Source organism: Manis javanica, chromosome 6 (genome assembly GCF_040802235.1).
Source record: "Manis javanica isolate MJ-LG chromosome 6, MJ_LKY, whole genome shotgun sequence".
NCBI lineage: Eukaryota > Metazoa > Chordata > Mammalia > Pholidota > Manidae > Manis > Manis javanica.
The window spans coordinates 41,383,244-41,401,970 of record NC_133161.1 but is presented as its reverse complement, the minus strand read 5'-3'; the positions used below and the strand labels follow the sequence as shown (position 1 = coordinate 41,401,970).

The 18,727-nt window shown below is 38.8% G+C and overlaps 1 protein-coding gene across 1 annotated transcript in view; it reads right to left on the bottom strand.

Moving 5' to 3' along the window:
- The window catches only part of LOC108392843 (probable C-mannosyltransferase DPY19L2), a 111,382-nt gene extending 92,925 nt beyond the window's left edge, over positions 1–18,457 (bottom strand). The window contains 5 exon segments of the mRNA XM_036990540.2: positions 3,971–4,108; positions 6,427–6,514; positions 13,906–13,930; positions 17,899–18,241; positions 18,243–18,457. Of these exon segments, the coding sequence (XP_036846435.1) occupies positions 3,971–4,108; positions 6,427–6,514; positions 13,906–13,930; positions 17,899–18,241; positions 18,243–18,269 (621 nt within the window). The 5' untranslated portion in view covers positions 18,270–18,457.
- Positions 18,458–18,727: the final 270 nt, after the last annotated feature.

The window sequence follows — 18,727 nt, the reverse complement described above, 5'->3', positions numbered from 1 at the left end:
CATAATAAAGATCAGAGAAGAAATAAATGAAATTGAGAAGAATAAAACAATAGAAAAAGTCAATGAAACGAAGAGCTGGTTCTTTGAGAAAATAAACAAAATAGATAAGCCTCTAGCCAGACTTATTAAGAGAAAATGAGAATCAACACACATCAACAGAATCAGAAATGAGAAAGGAATAAATCACAACAGATCCCACAGAAATACAAAGAATTATTAGAGAATACTATGAAAACCTATATGCTAACAAGCTGGAAAACCTAGAAGAAATGGACAACTTCCTAGAAAAATACAACCTTCCAAGAATGACCAAGGAAGAAACACAAAATCTAAACAAACCAATTACCAGCAAAGAAATTGAAGCAGTAATCAAAAAATTACCCAGGAACAAAATCCCCGGGACAGATGGATTTACCTTGGAATTTTATCAGACATACAGAGAAGACGTAATACCTATTCTCCTTAAAGTTTTCCAAAAAAAAGAAGAGGAGGGAATACTCCCTATTCTATAAAGCCAACATCGCCCTAATACCAAAACCAGGCAAAGACCCCACCAAAAAAGAAAATTACAGACCAATATCCCTGATGAATGTAAATGCAAAAATGCTCAACAAAATATTAGCAAACAGAATTCAAAAATACATCAAAAGGACTATACATCATGACCAAGTGGGATTCATTCCAGACATGCAAGGATGGTACAACATTCGAAAATCCATCAACATCATCCACCACATAAACAAAAAGAAAGACAAAATCACATGATCATCACCATAGATGCTGAAGAAGCATTCGATAAAATTCAACATCCATTCATGATAAAAATTCTCAACAAAATGGGTATAGAGTGCAAGTACCTCAACATAATAAAGGCCATATATGATAAACCCACAGCCAACATCATACTGAACAGCGAGAAGCTGAAAGCTTTTCCTCTGAGATTGGGAACAAGACAGGGATGCCCACTCTCCCCACTGTTATTCAACAGAGTACTGGAGGCCCTAGCCATGGCAATTAGACAAAACAAAGATATAAAAGGAATCCAAATTGGTAAAGAAGAAGTTAAACTGTCACTATTTGCAGATGACATGATATTTATTGTACATAAAAAATCTTAAAGACTCCACTCCAAAACTACTAGAACTGATATTGGAATACAGCAAAGTTGCAGGATACAAAATTAACACACAGAAATCTGTGGCTTTCCTATACACTAACAATGAACTAATAGAAAGAGAAATCAGGAAAATAATTCCATTTACAATTGCATCAAAAAGAATAAAATACCTAGGAATAAACCTAACCAAGGAAGTGAAAGACCTATACCCTGAAAACTATAAGACACTCTTAAGAGAAATTAAAGAGGACACTAACAATTGGAAACTCATCCCATGCTCTTGGCTAGGAAGAATTAATATTGTAAAAATGGCCATCCTGCCCAAAGCAATATAGAGATTCGATGCAATCCCTATCAAATTACCAACAGCATTCTTCAATGAACTAGAACAAATAGTTCAAAAATTCATATGAAAAAACCAAAGACCCCGATTAGCCAAAGCAATCCTGAGAAGGAAGAATAAAGTGGGAGGGATCTCACTCCCCAACTTCAAGCTCTACTACAAAGCCACAGTAATCAAGATAATTTGGTACTGGCACAAGAACAGAGCCACAGACCAGTGAAACAGAATAAGACTCCACACATTAACCCAAACATACATGGTCAATTAATATACGATAAAGGAGCCATGGACATACAATGGGGAAATGACAGTCTCTTCAACAGATGGTGCTGGTAAAACTGGACAGCTACATGTGAGAGAATAAAACTGGATCACTGTCTAACCCCATACACAAAAGTAAATTCGAAATGAATCCAAGACCTGAATGTAAGTCATGAACCATAAAACTCTTAGAAAAAAACATAGGCAAAAATCTCTTGGACATAAAAAAGAGCGACTTCTTCATGAACATATCTCTCCAGGCAAGGGAAACAAAAGCAAAAATGAACAAGTGGGACTATATCAAGCTGAAAAGCTTCTGTACAGCAAAGGACACCACCAATAGAACAAAAAGGTATCCTACAGCATGGGAGAATATATTCATAAATGACAGATCCATTAAAGGGTTGACATCCAAAATATATAAAGAGCTCACACACCTCAACAAACAAAAAGCAAATAATCCAATCAAAAAATGGTCAGAGGAGTTGCACAGACAGTTCTCCAAAGAAGAAATTCAGATGGCCAACAGACATATGAAAAGATGCTCCACATTGCTGGTCATCAGAGAAATGCAAATTAGAGCCACAATGAGATATCACCTCACACCAGTAAGCATTGCCACCATCTAAAAGACAAACAACAACAAATGTTGGTGAGGTTATGGAGAAAGGGGAACCCTCCTACACTGCTGGTGGGAATGTAAATTAGTTCAACCATTGTGGAAAGCAGTATGGAGCTTCCTCAAAAAGCTCAAAATAGAAATACCATTTGACCGAGGAATTTCATTTCTAGGAATTTACCCTAAGAATGCAGCAGCCCAGTTTGAAAAAGACAGATGCACCCCTATGTTTATCACAGCACTATTTACAATAGCCAAGAAATGGAAGCAACCTATGTGTCCATCAGTAGATGAATGGATAAAGAAGATGTGGTACATATACACAATGGAATATTATTCAGCCATAAGAAGAAAACAAATCCTACCATTTGCAACAACATGGATGGAGCTAGAGTGTATTATGCTCAGTGAAATAAGCTAGGCGGAGAAAGACAAGTACCAAATGATTTCACTCATATGTGGAGTATAAGAGCAAAGAAAAACTGAAGGAACAAAACAGCAGCAGAATCACAGAACGCAGGAATGCACTAACAGTTACCAAAGGGAAAGGGACTGGGGAGGATGGGTGGGAAGGGAAGGGAGGGATAAGGGCAGGAAAAAAGAAAGGGGGCATTATGATTAGCATGTATAATGTGGGGGGGCATGGGGAAGGCTGTACAACACAGAGAAGATAAGTAGTGATTCTACAGCATCTTACTACGCTGATGGACAGTGACTGTAATAGGGTGTTGGGGGGGACTTGGTGAAGAGGGCAGCCTAGTAAAGAAAATGTTCTGCATGTAATTGTAGATTAATGATAACAAAATTAAAAAAAAGAAAGAAAAAGATACACATTTTAGAACTGCTTGTAATTTAAAAACTGGAAACAATTTAATAAACATAGATGGAGAATAGAAAAAACAAAAGGTTAGCATTTATTTATTATAGGTGTTTGATCATATATTTGCATATTTTCAGTTTCTGTAATTTAAAACATTTCAAAGTAATATTTTTAAAGAAGTCAAAATAATATTTTTAAAGACTATAAAGTATGAAGGACTACAAAACAATAATTTTTAATTAATCTGCTGTATTCTGATAAACTAAAAAATAGTGCTACTATGACATGAAATTAGCATTTGTCTTGAGAGATCACAAATTGATTTCACCAGTTTTTTCTTCTTGTTTCTAGAATTTGCAGACTACATAAAATTTACATTTAGACTAAGCATTGGAAGATATTCATAAACTTCTGGCTATATGACTTGCATTATTAATGTAACTCCAAGGTCACTGATCTACTTACCACTTTCACCGTTCCTTCATGTGATCAGTATATATGCCCAATACATTTGGTCTCCAAAGCCAAAAGACCATCCCCATTGAGAATCCTTCCTGGATCCTTCCCATTGTGTGTACTATCCTAGTCATCACTTACATACTGAAGTTCTATTCTTTGAGTTCATGTGAGCTTAGTTTCTGGGGTCTTTAAATTGACGAGAGGCACTTTTGATACTCTGTTCAACTATGAGGACACATACAATCAATAAGCCTTAAAGATCCCCTCCTTTTTGTAACATCATTTTGTTTACTGTTTTTAATTTCATAAAAAAGAATCACTCTGCAAATAGTTGTCTCAAATATTACTCACCTCTGGATAAAGATGGAAGCGTTTCACTGTATTAATTACAAGGGGATATTCTGTGAGCCTGTCATGCATAATCATCCACACTCCTTCCAAAAATGAAGGTGCTTCAATAATGGTCTTGAAATGGGAATAATAAAGTCCCTTTAAAAAAAGGCACAAATTGTTGGTCTAAGTAAAATTTGAAAATGTCTATTTTTATAATGCCTTTTACAACAATTTCTTCTGGAAAAAAAGGAAAACATCAATTACAAGACTTCCTAATTTCTCCTTACTACTGCATTCTTGGGTTCAAAAAAACAAACATTTGCAGCATACATTATCACCAAAGTATTCTTTCATATTTTTTGTAGGCTTGAAAAGGAGTTGGGAGGGATAGTCAAATGTTAAGGAGTTTTTCTAGCCACACATTACAATATGTATACATTTTTAATTTTACCAAGTCTAATTTTACCCCCAAATTATGAGATGCCTAGAGGTTGAGATCTGATGAATTCGGGTATAAAGAATTCATAGGAAATTAATTCTTTTCTTTACACCTCTTAAGAAATAACACAATGATTGTAAGTATCACGACACAAAACTTTATACTTTCAACTTACTTTCCAGCTCCATCTAACAGCTCTGCACAAAGTGAAAGCTAACCAAATGTGAAATGACTATTGTTCATGACACTAATGAAGTGTCCTGAAAAGGGGATTATCTTAATGAATTATTCCAGCATGTGAAAAATAATGATTTATTAGGCTAGTAAAAGTACTGCTTAGTTAAAATTCAAAGATTAACAAAAGCACATTGCTTCACATTACTTCCTTCATCAAATCCTGCTTTCCTTCCTAAAATATAAAAGCAAATAAAGGGAGACACTGTAACAAACTCTCAACAAACATTAAAAATTATCTTCAACTCAACACTCATACATGCCTTATACAACTACTTTATTTTGATATGTTAAGCAACACTGCTGGCTACTAAATTGAAGATCTGTTTTAGCTGATGTCTGAAAGAGCATTTATTCATAGTTTTGATGGGTAAAATTTGAGCATATATAAGAATTTTTCCTTTCTGCTTATGAGGGCAATGAGGCAATACTAAAATGAAAGGATATCTAATATGCATAAGTCTATATTTAGAGAAATAGAAATTATATAAATAAGTTTTTATTAATAACAACTTATTTTTTTGTGTGGGGTACTGTGCTACATGCTTCCTTCATTATCTCTTTTCATTTTCAATAAAACCCTGTAAGACTGGCATTGTTTCTAGTTAACAGATGAGATTATTGAGAATCAGAGAGGTTAACTGACTAGCCGTCATACAATGAAGCACAGAACTGCTATCTGAATCCAGTGATCTGTCATTAGAGTTCAGACTTCACCATAACTACATTTTATTTAACAGTATTTCATCTTTTCTTAGGAAAAATAAACTATAAACTATTAAAAATACAAATACCATACAAATGCTAAAGTATCCAATTCTTCAAAGCTTTAAGGGGGCTAGAAGAGTAAGATCTCAAAAGCAGTGGCTGAGGTACCTAGAATGGACAGATTGATGGAGACAAAAAATAAAACAGAGGTTAGGAGAGGCAGAGGGAGAGAAGAGTAGGGAATTAGTGTTTAATAGGTGCAGTTTCTGTCTGGGGTAATGAAAAAGTTCTGGATGAAAAGTCATGGCAATGGCTATACAACAATATGAGTGTAGTAAATGCCAAAGGATGGTACACTTAAAAATAGCTGAAATGGTAAACTTTGCTTTTTTAAATATAAATGTTTAATTTTAATTTAGCCACAATTAAAAACAACCCAAAAAATCAGTGGCTACAGAGTCAGGAGAGCAATTTTCAGTTTTCCAACTAGCTGACCTGGAGGACAATCCTGGTCTCAACTGTAAAATGCTGCATGGATTGATTCTGGCAATCATTACCCATTTAATCCAGTGCTAAAATAACTAAGTTATAAAGTACAAAAACAGTAATTATGTGAAATATGTATGGCAAATGGTATTATCTCCATTTTATATATTAGATATTAAAAGAACATAAAAATTATTAAGGAAACCATATCAAAAATTGTCTCTTAGAAAGAGATTACTTTGAAATCTAGAGAGCTTAGGAAAAAAAGAACCAGGTAAAACTTGAGGTCTCCCCACACTAGCCAAAGAGCAATTTCTGATAATTTGATGCCCCTATATCACTTCTTAAATGTTGTCTTTGCTCTCCTTCTTTCTCAGCTATATAATTAATCTTTATTATCTTAGAAAGAAGACTACATCAGGAAAGGAAAAGAGATAACAAGATAAGTAGAAGAAAAACACTTAAATATTTTCTACTTAAATAATGAAACTAGGTTATAGCTTGAGAAACAGTGCAGCCCACCAAAATTCCTTTCAGTTCCTAACAAATTTCCACTTTATACTCTTACTGTTCTTAAACTACAAATTAATTGAAAGAAGAACCTAACCATTTCAGAGCGAAAAGTCATCTCCCGTTCCAAAGATGAGAGGTGAGAAAAATGACGATCTTTTTCACAAAGTGTAATTAAATGTTTCCTAGAAAAAAAATGAAGTACCATACTGTAAGAATAAGAACATATTTCAAATCCAGTGCTAAAATAACTAAGTTATAAAGTACAAAAACTGAAAAAGGGCAAAAAATAAATGTAATAAATATTGACATAATTTTATAATTGTTTAGCAATATATTTTTAGGCACGTATAAACAGCTGAAATTCCTTAATTCAACAGCTATACCATCCTTAATTTGCATAGTAGATGCTTTCCAATGAAGTAGAAAATAGAGCAAAATTCTATACGTCAACTCCATCTTCAACTCACCTTCATTTACATAAAGGACATATGCCAGGCTATCAGTAGCTCTAGGAAATGTTCCTTACTATTACAGCCCTAGTTCTAACATCAAAATCTCCCTGCACGGGGGCGAAGCCAAGATGGCAGCATGAGTACTTCAGTGGAAATCTCCTCCCCAAAACATATATATTTATGAAAATACAATAAATACAACTATTCCTAAAAGAGACACCAGTGGATACAGTACAACAGCCAGGATACATCTACATCTGAGAGAACTCAACATCACACGAAGGGAGTAAGATACGAGCCGCAGCCAGGAGGGACCTGAATGCCCTCCCACCTCAGAAACTGGCGGGAAGAAAGGAGTTGGAACGGGGAGGGAGTGAAAGCCCAGGACTGCTAAACAACCAGCTCTAGAAATCTGCACCTGGAGCGCAGACACAAGGTGCATGGGGTGCTGGATATTAGAGAAACGGAAAAGCAAAACCTGTGGGCGGGTCCCTGCAACAGATGCCCTGGAGACAAAAGAAAAGCGAGTGCTTTTTGCAAGTCTTAAAGAGACAGGGACCCCACAGCTGGACAAAGTCATCCTGACACACTTAGCCAGCAGCTAGGAATACCAGGGAACTTTAGGTGCCCTAACCCCATGGGCAGCAGGGCAGCTCTGAGGCCCCTCACAGAACTAAGCAGCCTGCCAGTCGTTCCCCCAACAGGCACGGACCCCGACACACTGGCCCAGTAGTGGAATAGTGGCAGTGCGTGCCGGGGGCAGCGGCACCAGAGGAGACCAAGAGTGGCCCACATGCATAGGCAGCACCAGAGAGGCCTGGGAGAGGTCCACACAAGCCTGCAGCAGCAGTGACTGAGTGGCCCACACGTGCCAGCAGCGGCAGCACCAGAGGGGCACAGGAGAGGCCTGCGCACACCTGCAGCAGTGCCACAGGGAGCAGCCACACTCACAGCAGCCGAATGGAATGCTAGTCTGATGCACAGCCACCCGGGACAGACATAAAGGCAGCTGCCGGCACACAGCTGCCTGGCAGGGGCGCCGCTATCGCAGAGGAGTGCACCTGGCATGCCTGCCACTCCCCGCAGGGCTCTGCACTGCTGTGACGGAGACCCCGCCAACAGCAGTTTAGGGGATTAACCCAGTGGCTGCTCCAGGAGTGTGGGTAACTGACACAGGCAGCGGAGAAGGGCAAGGCTTCCAGCAAGCAGGAAAGGACTTTCTTCTCCCAGCTGACACACCCGCAACCTGCCTATAGCCTCTGCTATCACCACGAAAAGGCAGAAAAATATAGTCCAGCCCAAAATAGTTCAGACAACCCATGAGAGAGGAGCTGCAGAGACAGACCTAACCAATCTCCCTGAAAAAGAATTCAAAATAAAAATCATAAACATGCTGATGGATCTGCAGAAAAATATGCAAGAGCTAAAGGAGCAAGTACAGAGGGAGACTACAGAAATAAAATGATCTCTGGAAGGACTTAAAAGCAGAATGGACGGGATGCAAGAGGCCATTAATAGACTAGAAACCAGAGAACAGGAATGCAGAGAAGCTGATGCAGAGAGAGGCAATAGGATCTCCAGGAATGAAACAATATTAAGAGAACTGTGTGACCAATCCAAAAGGAACAATATTCGGATTATAGGGGAACCAGAAGAAGAAGAGAGAGAAAAAGGGATAGAAAGTGTCTTTGAAGAAATAATTGCTGAGAACTTCCCCAAACTGAGGGAGGAAATAGTTGCTCAGACCATGGAAGCACACAGAACTCCCAACAGAAGGGACCCAAAGAGGAGAGCACCAAGACACATAATAATTAAAATGACAAAGATCAAGGACAAGAACAGAGTATTAAAGGCAGCCAGAGAGAGAAAAAAGGCCACCTACAAAGGAAAACACATTAGGCTATCATCAGACTTCTCAACAGAAACCTTACAGGCCAGAAGAGAATGGCATGATGTATTTAATGGAATGAAACATAAGGGTCTTGAAACAAGGATACTGTATCCAGCACGATTATCATTTAAATATGAAGGAGGGATGAAACAATTCCCAGACAAGCAAAAGTTGAGGGTATTTGCCTACCACAAACCACCTCTAAAGGGTATTTTAGAGGGACTGCACTAGATGGGAGCACTCCTAAAAAGAGCGCAGAACAAAACACCCAACATATGAAGAATGGAGGAGGAGGAATAAGAAAGGAGAGAAATAAAGAATCATCAGACTGTGTTTAAAATAGCTCAATAAGCAACTTAAGTTAGACAGTAAGGTAGTAGAGAAGCTAACCTTGAACCTTTGGTAACAACAAACTTAAAGCCTGCAATGGCAATAAGTACATATCTTTCAATACTCACCCTAAATGTAAATGGACTAAATGCACCAATCAAAAGACACAGAGTAATAGAATGGATAAAAAAGCAAGACCAATCTATATGCTGCTTACAAGAGACTCACCTCAAATGCAAAGACATGTACAGATTAAAAGTAAAGGGATGGAAAAGGATATTTCATGCAAACAACAGAGAGAAAAAAGCAGGTGTTGCAGTACTTGTATCAGACAAAATCGACTTCAAAACAAGAAAGTAACAAGAGATAAAGAAGGACATTACATAATGATAAAGGGCTCAGTCCAACAAGAGGATATAACCATTATAAACATATATGCACCCAATACAGGAGCACCAGCATATGTGAAACAAATACTAACAGAATTAAAGGAGGATATAGAATGCAATGCATTCATTTTGGGAGACTTCAACACACCACTCACTCCAAAGGACAGATCCATCAGACAGAAAATAAGTAAGGACACAGAGGCACTGAACAACACACTAGAACAGATGGACCTAACAGACACCTATAGAACTCTACAACCAAAAGCAACAGGATACACATTATTCTCAAGTGCACATGGAACATTCTTAAGAATAGACCACATACTAGGCCACAAAAAGAGCCTCAGTAAATTCCAAAAGACTGAAATCCTACCAACCAACTTTTCAGACCACAAAGGTATAAAACTAGAAATAAATTGCACAAAGAAAGCAAAAAGGCTCACAAACACATGGAGGCTTAACAACATGCTCCTAAATAATCAATGGATCAATGACCAAATTAAAATGGAGATCCAGCAATATATGGAAACAAATGACAACAACAACACAAAGCCCCAACTTCTGTGGGATGGAGCGAAAGCAGTCTTAAGAGATAAGTATATAGCAATCCAGGCATATTTAAAGAAGGAAAAACAATCCCAAATGAATAGTCTAATGTCACAATTATCAAAATTGAGAAAAGAAGAACAAATGAGGCCTAAGGTCAGCAGAAGGAGGGACATAATAAAGATCAGAGAAGAAATAAATGAAATTGAGAAGAATAAAACAATAGGAAAAAGTCAATGAAACCAAGAGCTGGTTCTTCAAGAAAATAAAACAAAATAGATAAGCCTCTAGCCAGACTTATTAAGAGAAAAAGAGAATCAACACACATCAACGGAATCAGAAACGAGAAAGGAAACATCACGACGGACCCCACAGAAATACAAAGAATTATTAGAGAATACTATGAAAACTTATATGCTAACAAGCTGGAAAACCTAGTAGAAATGGAAACTTCCTAGAAAAATACAACCTTCCAAGACTGACCCAGAAAGAAACAGAAAATGTAACAGACCAATTACCAGCAATGAAATTGGAGCAGTAAACAAAAAACTACCCAAGAACAAAACCCCCAGGCCAGATGGATTTACCTCGGAATTTTACCAGACATACAGAGAAGACATAACACCCATTCTCCTTAAAGTTTTCAAAAAAATAGAAGAGGAGGTAGTACTCCCAAACTCATTCTATGAAGCCAACATCACCCTAATACCAAAACCAGGAAAAGACCCCACCAAAAAAGAAAACTACAGACCAATATCCCTGATGAACGTAGATGCAAAAATACTCAACAAAATATTAGCAAACAGAATTCAAAAATACATCAAAAGGATCATACACCATGACCAAGTGGGATTCATCCCAGAGATGCAAGGATGGTACAACATTCAAAAATCCATCAACATCATCCACCACATAAACAAAAAGAAGGACAAAAACCACATTATCATCATCTCATATATGCTGAAAAAGCATTTGACAAAATTCAACATCCATTCATGATAAAAACTCTCAACAAAATGGGCATAGAGGGAAAGTACCTCAACATAATAAAGGACATATATGATAAACCCACAGCTAACACCATACTGAACAGCGAGAGGCTGAAAGCTTTTCTTCTGAGATTGGGAACAAGACAGGGATGCCCACTCTCCCCACTGTTATTCAACAGAGTACTGGAGGTCCTAGCCATGGCAATTAGACAAAACAAAGATATAAAAGGAATCCAAATTGGTGAAGAAGAAGTCAAACTGTCACTATTTGCAGATGACATGATATTGTATGTAAAAAACCCTAAAGACTCCACTCCAAAACTACTAGAACTAATATTGGAATTCAGCAAAGTTGCAGGATACAAAATTAACACACAAAAATCTGTCGCTTTCCTATACACTAACAATGAACTAATAGAAAGAGAATTCAGGAAAACAATTCCATTCACAATTGCATCAAAAAGAATAAAATACCTAGGAATAAACCTAACCAAGGAAGTGAAAGACCTATACCCTGAAAACTACAAGATACTCTTAAGAGAAATTAAAGAGGACACTAACAAATGGAAACTCATCCCATGTTCCTGGCTAGGAAGAATTAATATCGTAAAAATGGCCATCCTGCCCAAAGCAATATACAGATTCGATGCAATCCCTATCAAATTACCAACAGCATTCTTCAATGAACTGGAACAAATAGTTTAGAAATTCATATGGAAACACCAAAGACCCTGAATAGCCAAAGCAATCCTGAGAAGGAAGAATAAAGTGGGGGGAAACTCGCTCCCCAACTTCAAGCTCTACTACAAAGCCATAGTAATCAAAACAATTTGGTACTGGCACAAGAACAGAGCCACAGATCAGTGCAACAGAATAGAGACTCCAAACATTAACCCAAACATATATGGTCAATTAATATGCGATAAAGGAGCCATGGACATACAATGGGGAAATGACAGTCTCTTCAACAGATGGTGCTGGCAAAACTGGACAGCTACATGTAAGAGAATGAAACTGGATCACTGTCTAACTCCATAGACAAAAGTAAATTAGAAATGGATCCAAGATCTGAATGTAAGTCATGAACCATAAAACTCTTAGAAAAAAACATAGGCAAAAATCTCTTGGACATAAACATGAGTGTCTTCTTCATGAACATATCTCCCTGGGCAAGGGAAACAAGAGCAAAAATGAACAGGTGGGCCTATATCAAGCTGAAAAGCTTCTGTACTGCAAAGGACACCATCAATAGAACTAAAAGGTATCCTACAGTATGGGAGAATATATTCATAAATGACAGATCCGATAAAGGGTTGACATCCAAAATATATAAAGAGCTCACTCACACACCTCAACAAACAAAAAACAAATAATCCAATTAAAAAATGGGCAGAGGAGCTGCACAGACAGTTCTCTAAAGAAGAAATTCAGATGGCCAACAGACACATGAAAAGATGCTCCACATCACTTGTCATCAGAGAAATGCAAATTAAAACCACAATGAGATATCACCTCACACCAGTAAGGATTGCCACCATCCAAAAGAAAACAACAAATGTTGGTGAGGTTATGGAGAAAGGGGAACCCTCCTACACTGCTGGTGGGAATGTAAATTAGTTCAACCATTGTGGAAAGCAGTATGGAGCTTCCTCAAAATGCTCAAAATAGAAATATCATTTGACCGAGGAATTTCATTTCTAGGAATTTACCCTAAGAATGCAGCAGCCCAGTTTGAAAAAGACAGATGCACCCCTATGTTTATCACAGCACTATTTACAATAGCCAAGAAATGGAAGCAACCTATGTGTCCATCAGTAGATGAATGGATAAAGAAGATGTGGTACATATACACAATGGAATATTATTCAGCCATAAGAAGAAAACAAATCCTACCATTTGCAACAACATGGATGGAGCTAGAGTGTATTATGCTCAGTGAAATAAGCTAGGCGGAGAAAGACACGTACCAAATGATTTCACTCATATGTGGAGTATAAGAGCAAAGAAAAACTGAAGGAACAAAACAGCAGCAGAATCACAGAACCCAGGAATGGACTAACAGTTAACAAAGGGAAAGGGACTGGGGAGGATGGGTGGGAAGGGAGGGATAAGGGCAGGAAAAAGAAAGGGGGCATTATGATTAGCATGTATAATGTGGGGGGGGAGGGTATGGAGCAGGCTCTACAACACAAAGAAGACAAGTAGTGATTTTACAGCATCTTACTATGCTGACGGACAGTAACTGTGAAGGGGTATGTGGGGGGGACTTGGTGAAGGCGGGAGCTTACTAAACATAATGTTCTTCATGTAACTGTAGATTAATGATACCAAAAAAAAAAAATCTCCCTGCAGACTAAACAGCCAGAACAGCACTGTCCCAACAGGAATTGAGGCAGATCCTGTTCTTCCTAAGAGTAGAAATCCCTGAGCCCAGGTAGAAATGAAAATGCATCAGAGGAAAAGTATTATTGCCTTACATATGATTTTCACAAATAGATCACTTGTGTAAAATCAGGTGCAAATGCATGCACACTGAAAGGTTCAATATATTCTGCATTACCAATGCAGTCTTTATATTCTTCTCTATCTGATTTCCAATTGACAGGTGTTATTAAAACTTTATCTCCAAGTTTATGTCACAAACAACACACAATTATAACATAAGGGAACTTTCAAGCTGAAATAAATATGCAAAGCACACTAGAAAAGCCAGATATTTAAGAAATATAGTTTTAAGAATTTAAGAATCCTTTGATAAAAATGTTTTAATTCATTGGTCACTATTCCCTTAATATAACTATTTTATAAGTGCTGCTTCAAATATAAGGGTTTTTTTAAGTAGTCATATATTATATGTAAACTGTACACATACAGATATTCTGTTCACATAGCAAGCTATCATTCTAGTTGTCTGCAAACAGCAATGGCAATTTCTAATCCACATTTTTTAAAATTTCAAACTGAAACTAATCTTACCAGTGCAAAATTCCCCAAAAGGCAGCTGGAAAAAAAGAAAAAAGAAAGAAAATGTCATTAAGAGTTGCTTTATGATGATATTCCTTTAAAGCAACTATTTCAAGTGCATTTCCTTCTATGTCTAGAGAGAGAGCACACACAAGCAGAATGGCTACCTAATTCTGTCTATATAGCAGAAGGAAAATTCCAAAAGGACATACAACAAATTGTGTATAGTAGGTATTGTTGTAGAGGGGATTTGAGGAGCAAAGGGAGAGACATGGAAGACTCTGTCTCATTTATGCCATTTACAGAAGAGTGAAGAAATTGTCAGTGACTTAGACCTTTTTTATGATTTTCAGTATTATTCACTATCTTTCCTATTCTCTTTTATAAAGTATTTTTAAAAGAAGCACATATATACACTATTTTCAGTTCCGTCCTTTCAGAAGTGACTGTAGGCAACAGGAGCCACTTAGACCGTTGCCCTCATGCTCATCACAGGGTGGTTCAATGTAGGAAGTTACTTCCTCAGCAGCACATCTGAATATCCCTGTGGGTAATTAAAACCTTTATAGAGCTGTGAGAGCTCCAACACTACTAGCCTGGGAGACTCATCTGGAGCGCCAGGGTTGCCCTGTGAATGAGGCTTTATGGGGGCTGCCAGACACATGAAACAGCGCTACTGCTGTGGGTCTGGAGCTTTTCGAGAAGCTCCAAACACTTCCTGTCCCTTTTGGTGGCTGGGACACTGCTTGTTTTCAAGGGCACCATGTAGTTGAGGAGAGGGAATGTGAGGAGGCCAAGTGAAAATGCAATAACCATGCTGTTCTTGCAGCTTCAGTACTGTAGTTTTTCTTCAATAAATGCTCTTTAGGTTGTTAACCTTTGGTGAATTTGCAAAGTTTTAGAAAACTCTGATCATTTTCCAAGGATTTTTGCTACTGTCAATGGTGTGAATTTACTAGCTATTCCTAATGTCCTGTCTCCCTTCCAACATTTTATAATGTTATTTCTCATGGTTGTCCCAAATATACTTGGCAAGTCAATTTACAACCTGCCAAAATCAACCTCCTGAAAATTCAGAAACTTAACTTGGCTATCAAATAAATGCAAATTAATCCATAAAAAATTAATTTGAAAAAAACTGCAATGTTGAAAACTCCCAATCATGCTTCCCCAGCTTTTTTTCCTATATTCCTAACATCTTGGGCTCATTCCTACCACTCTTTAATACCTCTCAGATTTACTAGTTTTATACCATGATCAGCAAACTATGGGTAGTGGTCTTTTTTTTTGTACAGTCCACAAGCTAAACATGATTATTACTTTTTTAAAAGGAAAGTGAGGGAGAACAGACAAGGGAGACAGTACATGGCCTATGAAGCTTAAAATATTTACTACCTGGCTCTTTTAAAAAAGGTATATATTTGCTACACATGTTAACTCTATCTAATATATAATATTCTCTGAACTACTGTGAAATTAAACCTATTCTTTCTATCTCTTCTTGACACTGATACCCCTCTGATATGGCTTCATTAACTTTCTGAGATACAGAAACTGCCCTATTCAACTATATTTGTATCCTCTTTCTTATTCTCCAATTATATATACTAGCAAAAGCTCTTAACAATGATACTTAAGGAAAAGGAAAAGATCAAATAGCCTACTAAATCCATCTACTTTTCCAAAATTCCTCAGAATATTCTTGTGTTTCTCACTTGTGTTCCTCTCACCCCACATTCCACACTTGATAAAATGATTAAGGTGTAATGATGCCAATATTCTAAAATGCAATAATGTCTTCTGGGCCCCTATATTCTGTGTCCACCAGTCTCACCTCTTAAAGTGACCCAGCCTTATACTTTACTGAAACAAAGATTATCTGACATAAGCATTCCCAACTTCTCTTATATCCACTTAACGTACTTAATGTTTCTCTACATAGCAATCCTTGCTTCTCAGAAGCAAGAATCCTATCATCTCAGAAGATGACTATCTCTACTGTCTTCCATCGTTAGCTGCTTAGATGTGTGCCTTTAATTTCACCCTTGGCAAATACATTCCAAGACTTTGTTCCATTGGCTATTCCTTCTCTTAGAATCACCATCTCATACTCTCTCCCTTGATCCTTCCCTTCAGTCTTCAATTATCCTAGGCCTTAAAACACTTCCCTTCTTGTTCTCACAGCCTTTCACACTATGAAATGTTCTTCCCCCCACTTCTCCTCCTAATCACTGAGAAGATTCTTGGCCAACTTCTTGCTTCTGAATTCTTGCAACTCTTACTTATCAATATCTGTGGCCTCCTTCAATTCTTATGCTTTTCGGCCTTTCTGTAGCATTTGTCCAGATTCTTAGATTTCTTCCTGTTATTGTCCCTCACACCAACTCTCCCAGTTCTACTTTTCTGACCACTCTGTTTTTATATGCTTGCCTTTTCCTTTTCCTCTCATCTTTGAAACTAAGTATAAGGGGTTTCCCAACTCACTGTGCTTGGCCCTCTTTTCTTACATGGCAATCTCACTTAATCTCAATCTTAAAGCTTCAGCTCACTCCTACATGGGTAATTCTCAAATCTATATTCCTCATTCTTGAACTTTCTCTCTCCCTCTGCCCCCTCTGCCCAGTGTTCTCCGTGCTTCAATTGACTGTTACTTCCATCCTCTCTTTTCCATTCCTGCTGTTACTTCCCTCCCCAAGACCACCACTGCCTGGATTCTGGTATTTCAATTATTTTTTCAGCTTCTTTTCTCAGTTCATCTCCAGTCCATTTTAGACACTGCTGTCAAATTAATACCTCTGAAGCACACTTGGTCATGTCACCTTCTATTTAAAAATTATTCATTGCCAACATTGTGAATAGACTAAATGCCACAGAATTGTTCCCTTTAAAATGCTTAATTTTGTTATGTGCATTTCACCTCATTAAATATTTCCTTTCTTAAAGTAAAAGAATCAGTCAGTGCCCTCCCAAAGAATTCAGTTCAAATGCCTTAAACCTAGTCTTGATCTAGACTCTCCGTGGCTGGTCCCAACAGAATTAGCTCACTCTTCCCAACTCTTAGAGCACATAATATATTCAATCATTATTTCATCCAATTCGAATTCTTTCAGTGTCTCAGCCAGGGGTGTACAGGAGCTTGTTTGGGGCAGCAAACCCAGACGAAGTTGATTCTGGATGTGGGATATATCTATTGCCATAATTAGACATAAGCTCTATGAAGTCTCATCTATTATCCCCCAAGTATTGTTAACACCCCAAATATGGAGGCCATTCTACTTTCAACATCAGCAGTCAATTTATGGTAGAAAAGAAATCACAACTTACGATAGGGAACATTTATCTGTGTTTCAACTTAAATCCATAATCAGTCTGACCAAGAACTGGGCTCAAATTTATTTTATTGAAACAGCAAGATTTAAGTTACCTCTTAAGCTATAGAAAATACGGAATGTAAAGAAAAATCTTTCCTCTTGTAGAAAAAGAAAATTCCCCAAATTAGGGCATTGAAGCTCCACAGCAGGATGAAAGCAAATGGGTACCAACATGGAGCAATTATATTGTATAATTTGATCCTATTCCTATTTCCACTACTACAGGTTCTCAAGCAATTTTAAAAACCAGCACTTTTTTAAAATTTAAATCCATTGGAACAAAGATCTGCTCCCCAAGAGCTAGCCTATCATTTTACAACCTGTAACAAATGGCTGCCCTGATTATAAAATGACATTTCATTGGTGCCAGGGGGTTATCACTGTGCCTGAAAACCCTGGAAAAGGTTTTAAAACAAGAACAAAGGGAGCTGGGAATTCTTGTCAGCGATTTTCCAGAGCTTGGACCTTGTCATTGTTGCTAGACTAACTTGTCAAAATGATCTTCAGAACTGACTCACCAAAACCACTTCAAACCCGAGGCTCAGCCGGCCCGTTGGTCGAAGCCTAGACCCCGGGGGACCTGGCAGATGGGCATCCGGCCTTGTCAGGGCCTCTCCCGGTCTATTCCGCTCACCTATGGTGAAGTAGGTCCTGCTCAAGAACTGATGTCTCAATAGATGCACCTTGTCGCGGAGGTGATCCAGTAAACTGCTGAAGAAGTGGAAGCGGCCGAGCAGGGTCCTCGTGACCACTTCCGGTCGCACATTCTGCGCCTTCAGGTTTTGGGACCTCCGCGGAGAGCACTGCCGGGCGCCCCGGGGCAGGCTGCCCCTGCCTACGGGCAAAGTTTTCTTGGGCTTTTCCATCTTCCCCTGCGGCTCCTCCTCCGTCTCGGGCTCCCGGGCTCCGGTGGCCTTGCGACGGCGCCCAGACTGCCTGGAGCGGAGAGAGTGTAACGGCTCTGGAGCCGCCTCTTTTGAGCTTTTTCCTCTTTTCCCCGACCATTTTCTCATAGTCCCTGCGCGTACGGAGCCGAGTCTCTCCGGCGCTGGCCAGGCCCAGTTGGGCGAGGTCCTTAGAGGACCGGCTCCGCTCACAGGCTCAACGACTGGTCCCCGCCGCCGTTGCTGGCCGCTGGGTCGTCAAGGAGACCGCGAAACCCGGAAGGGGGGCGTAAGGACGCGGCCCCCTGGCTCGCGCGCCGCCGCCGCGCGCAGCCCACGTGCTCGTCCTCCCCGGCGCACCGCCCCCAGCCTGTTCGCCGCGCCTGCAGCCAATGTTGAGGGCAGCCAAGCCCGAGCTCCCCGCGCTTGCGTTCCTTTCTTGCAGTTCAGTTTTGTTCTTTTTACCAAAAGTTTGCATGTCTGGAGGATGTTAAAGCAGAAGCTCTTAGCTGAAGAAAATAACCGACGGAAGTAAGCGCCTGTGGTGTCCCGGGCCCTTTAGGAGCATGTCTCCTCACC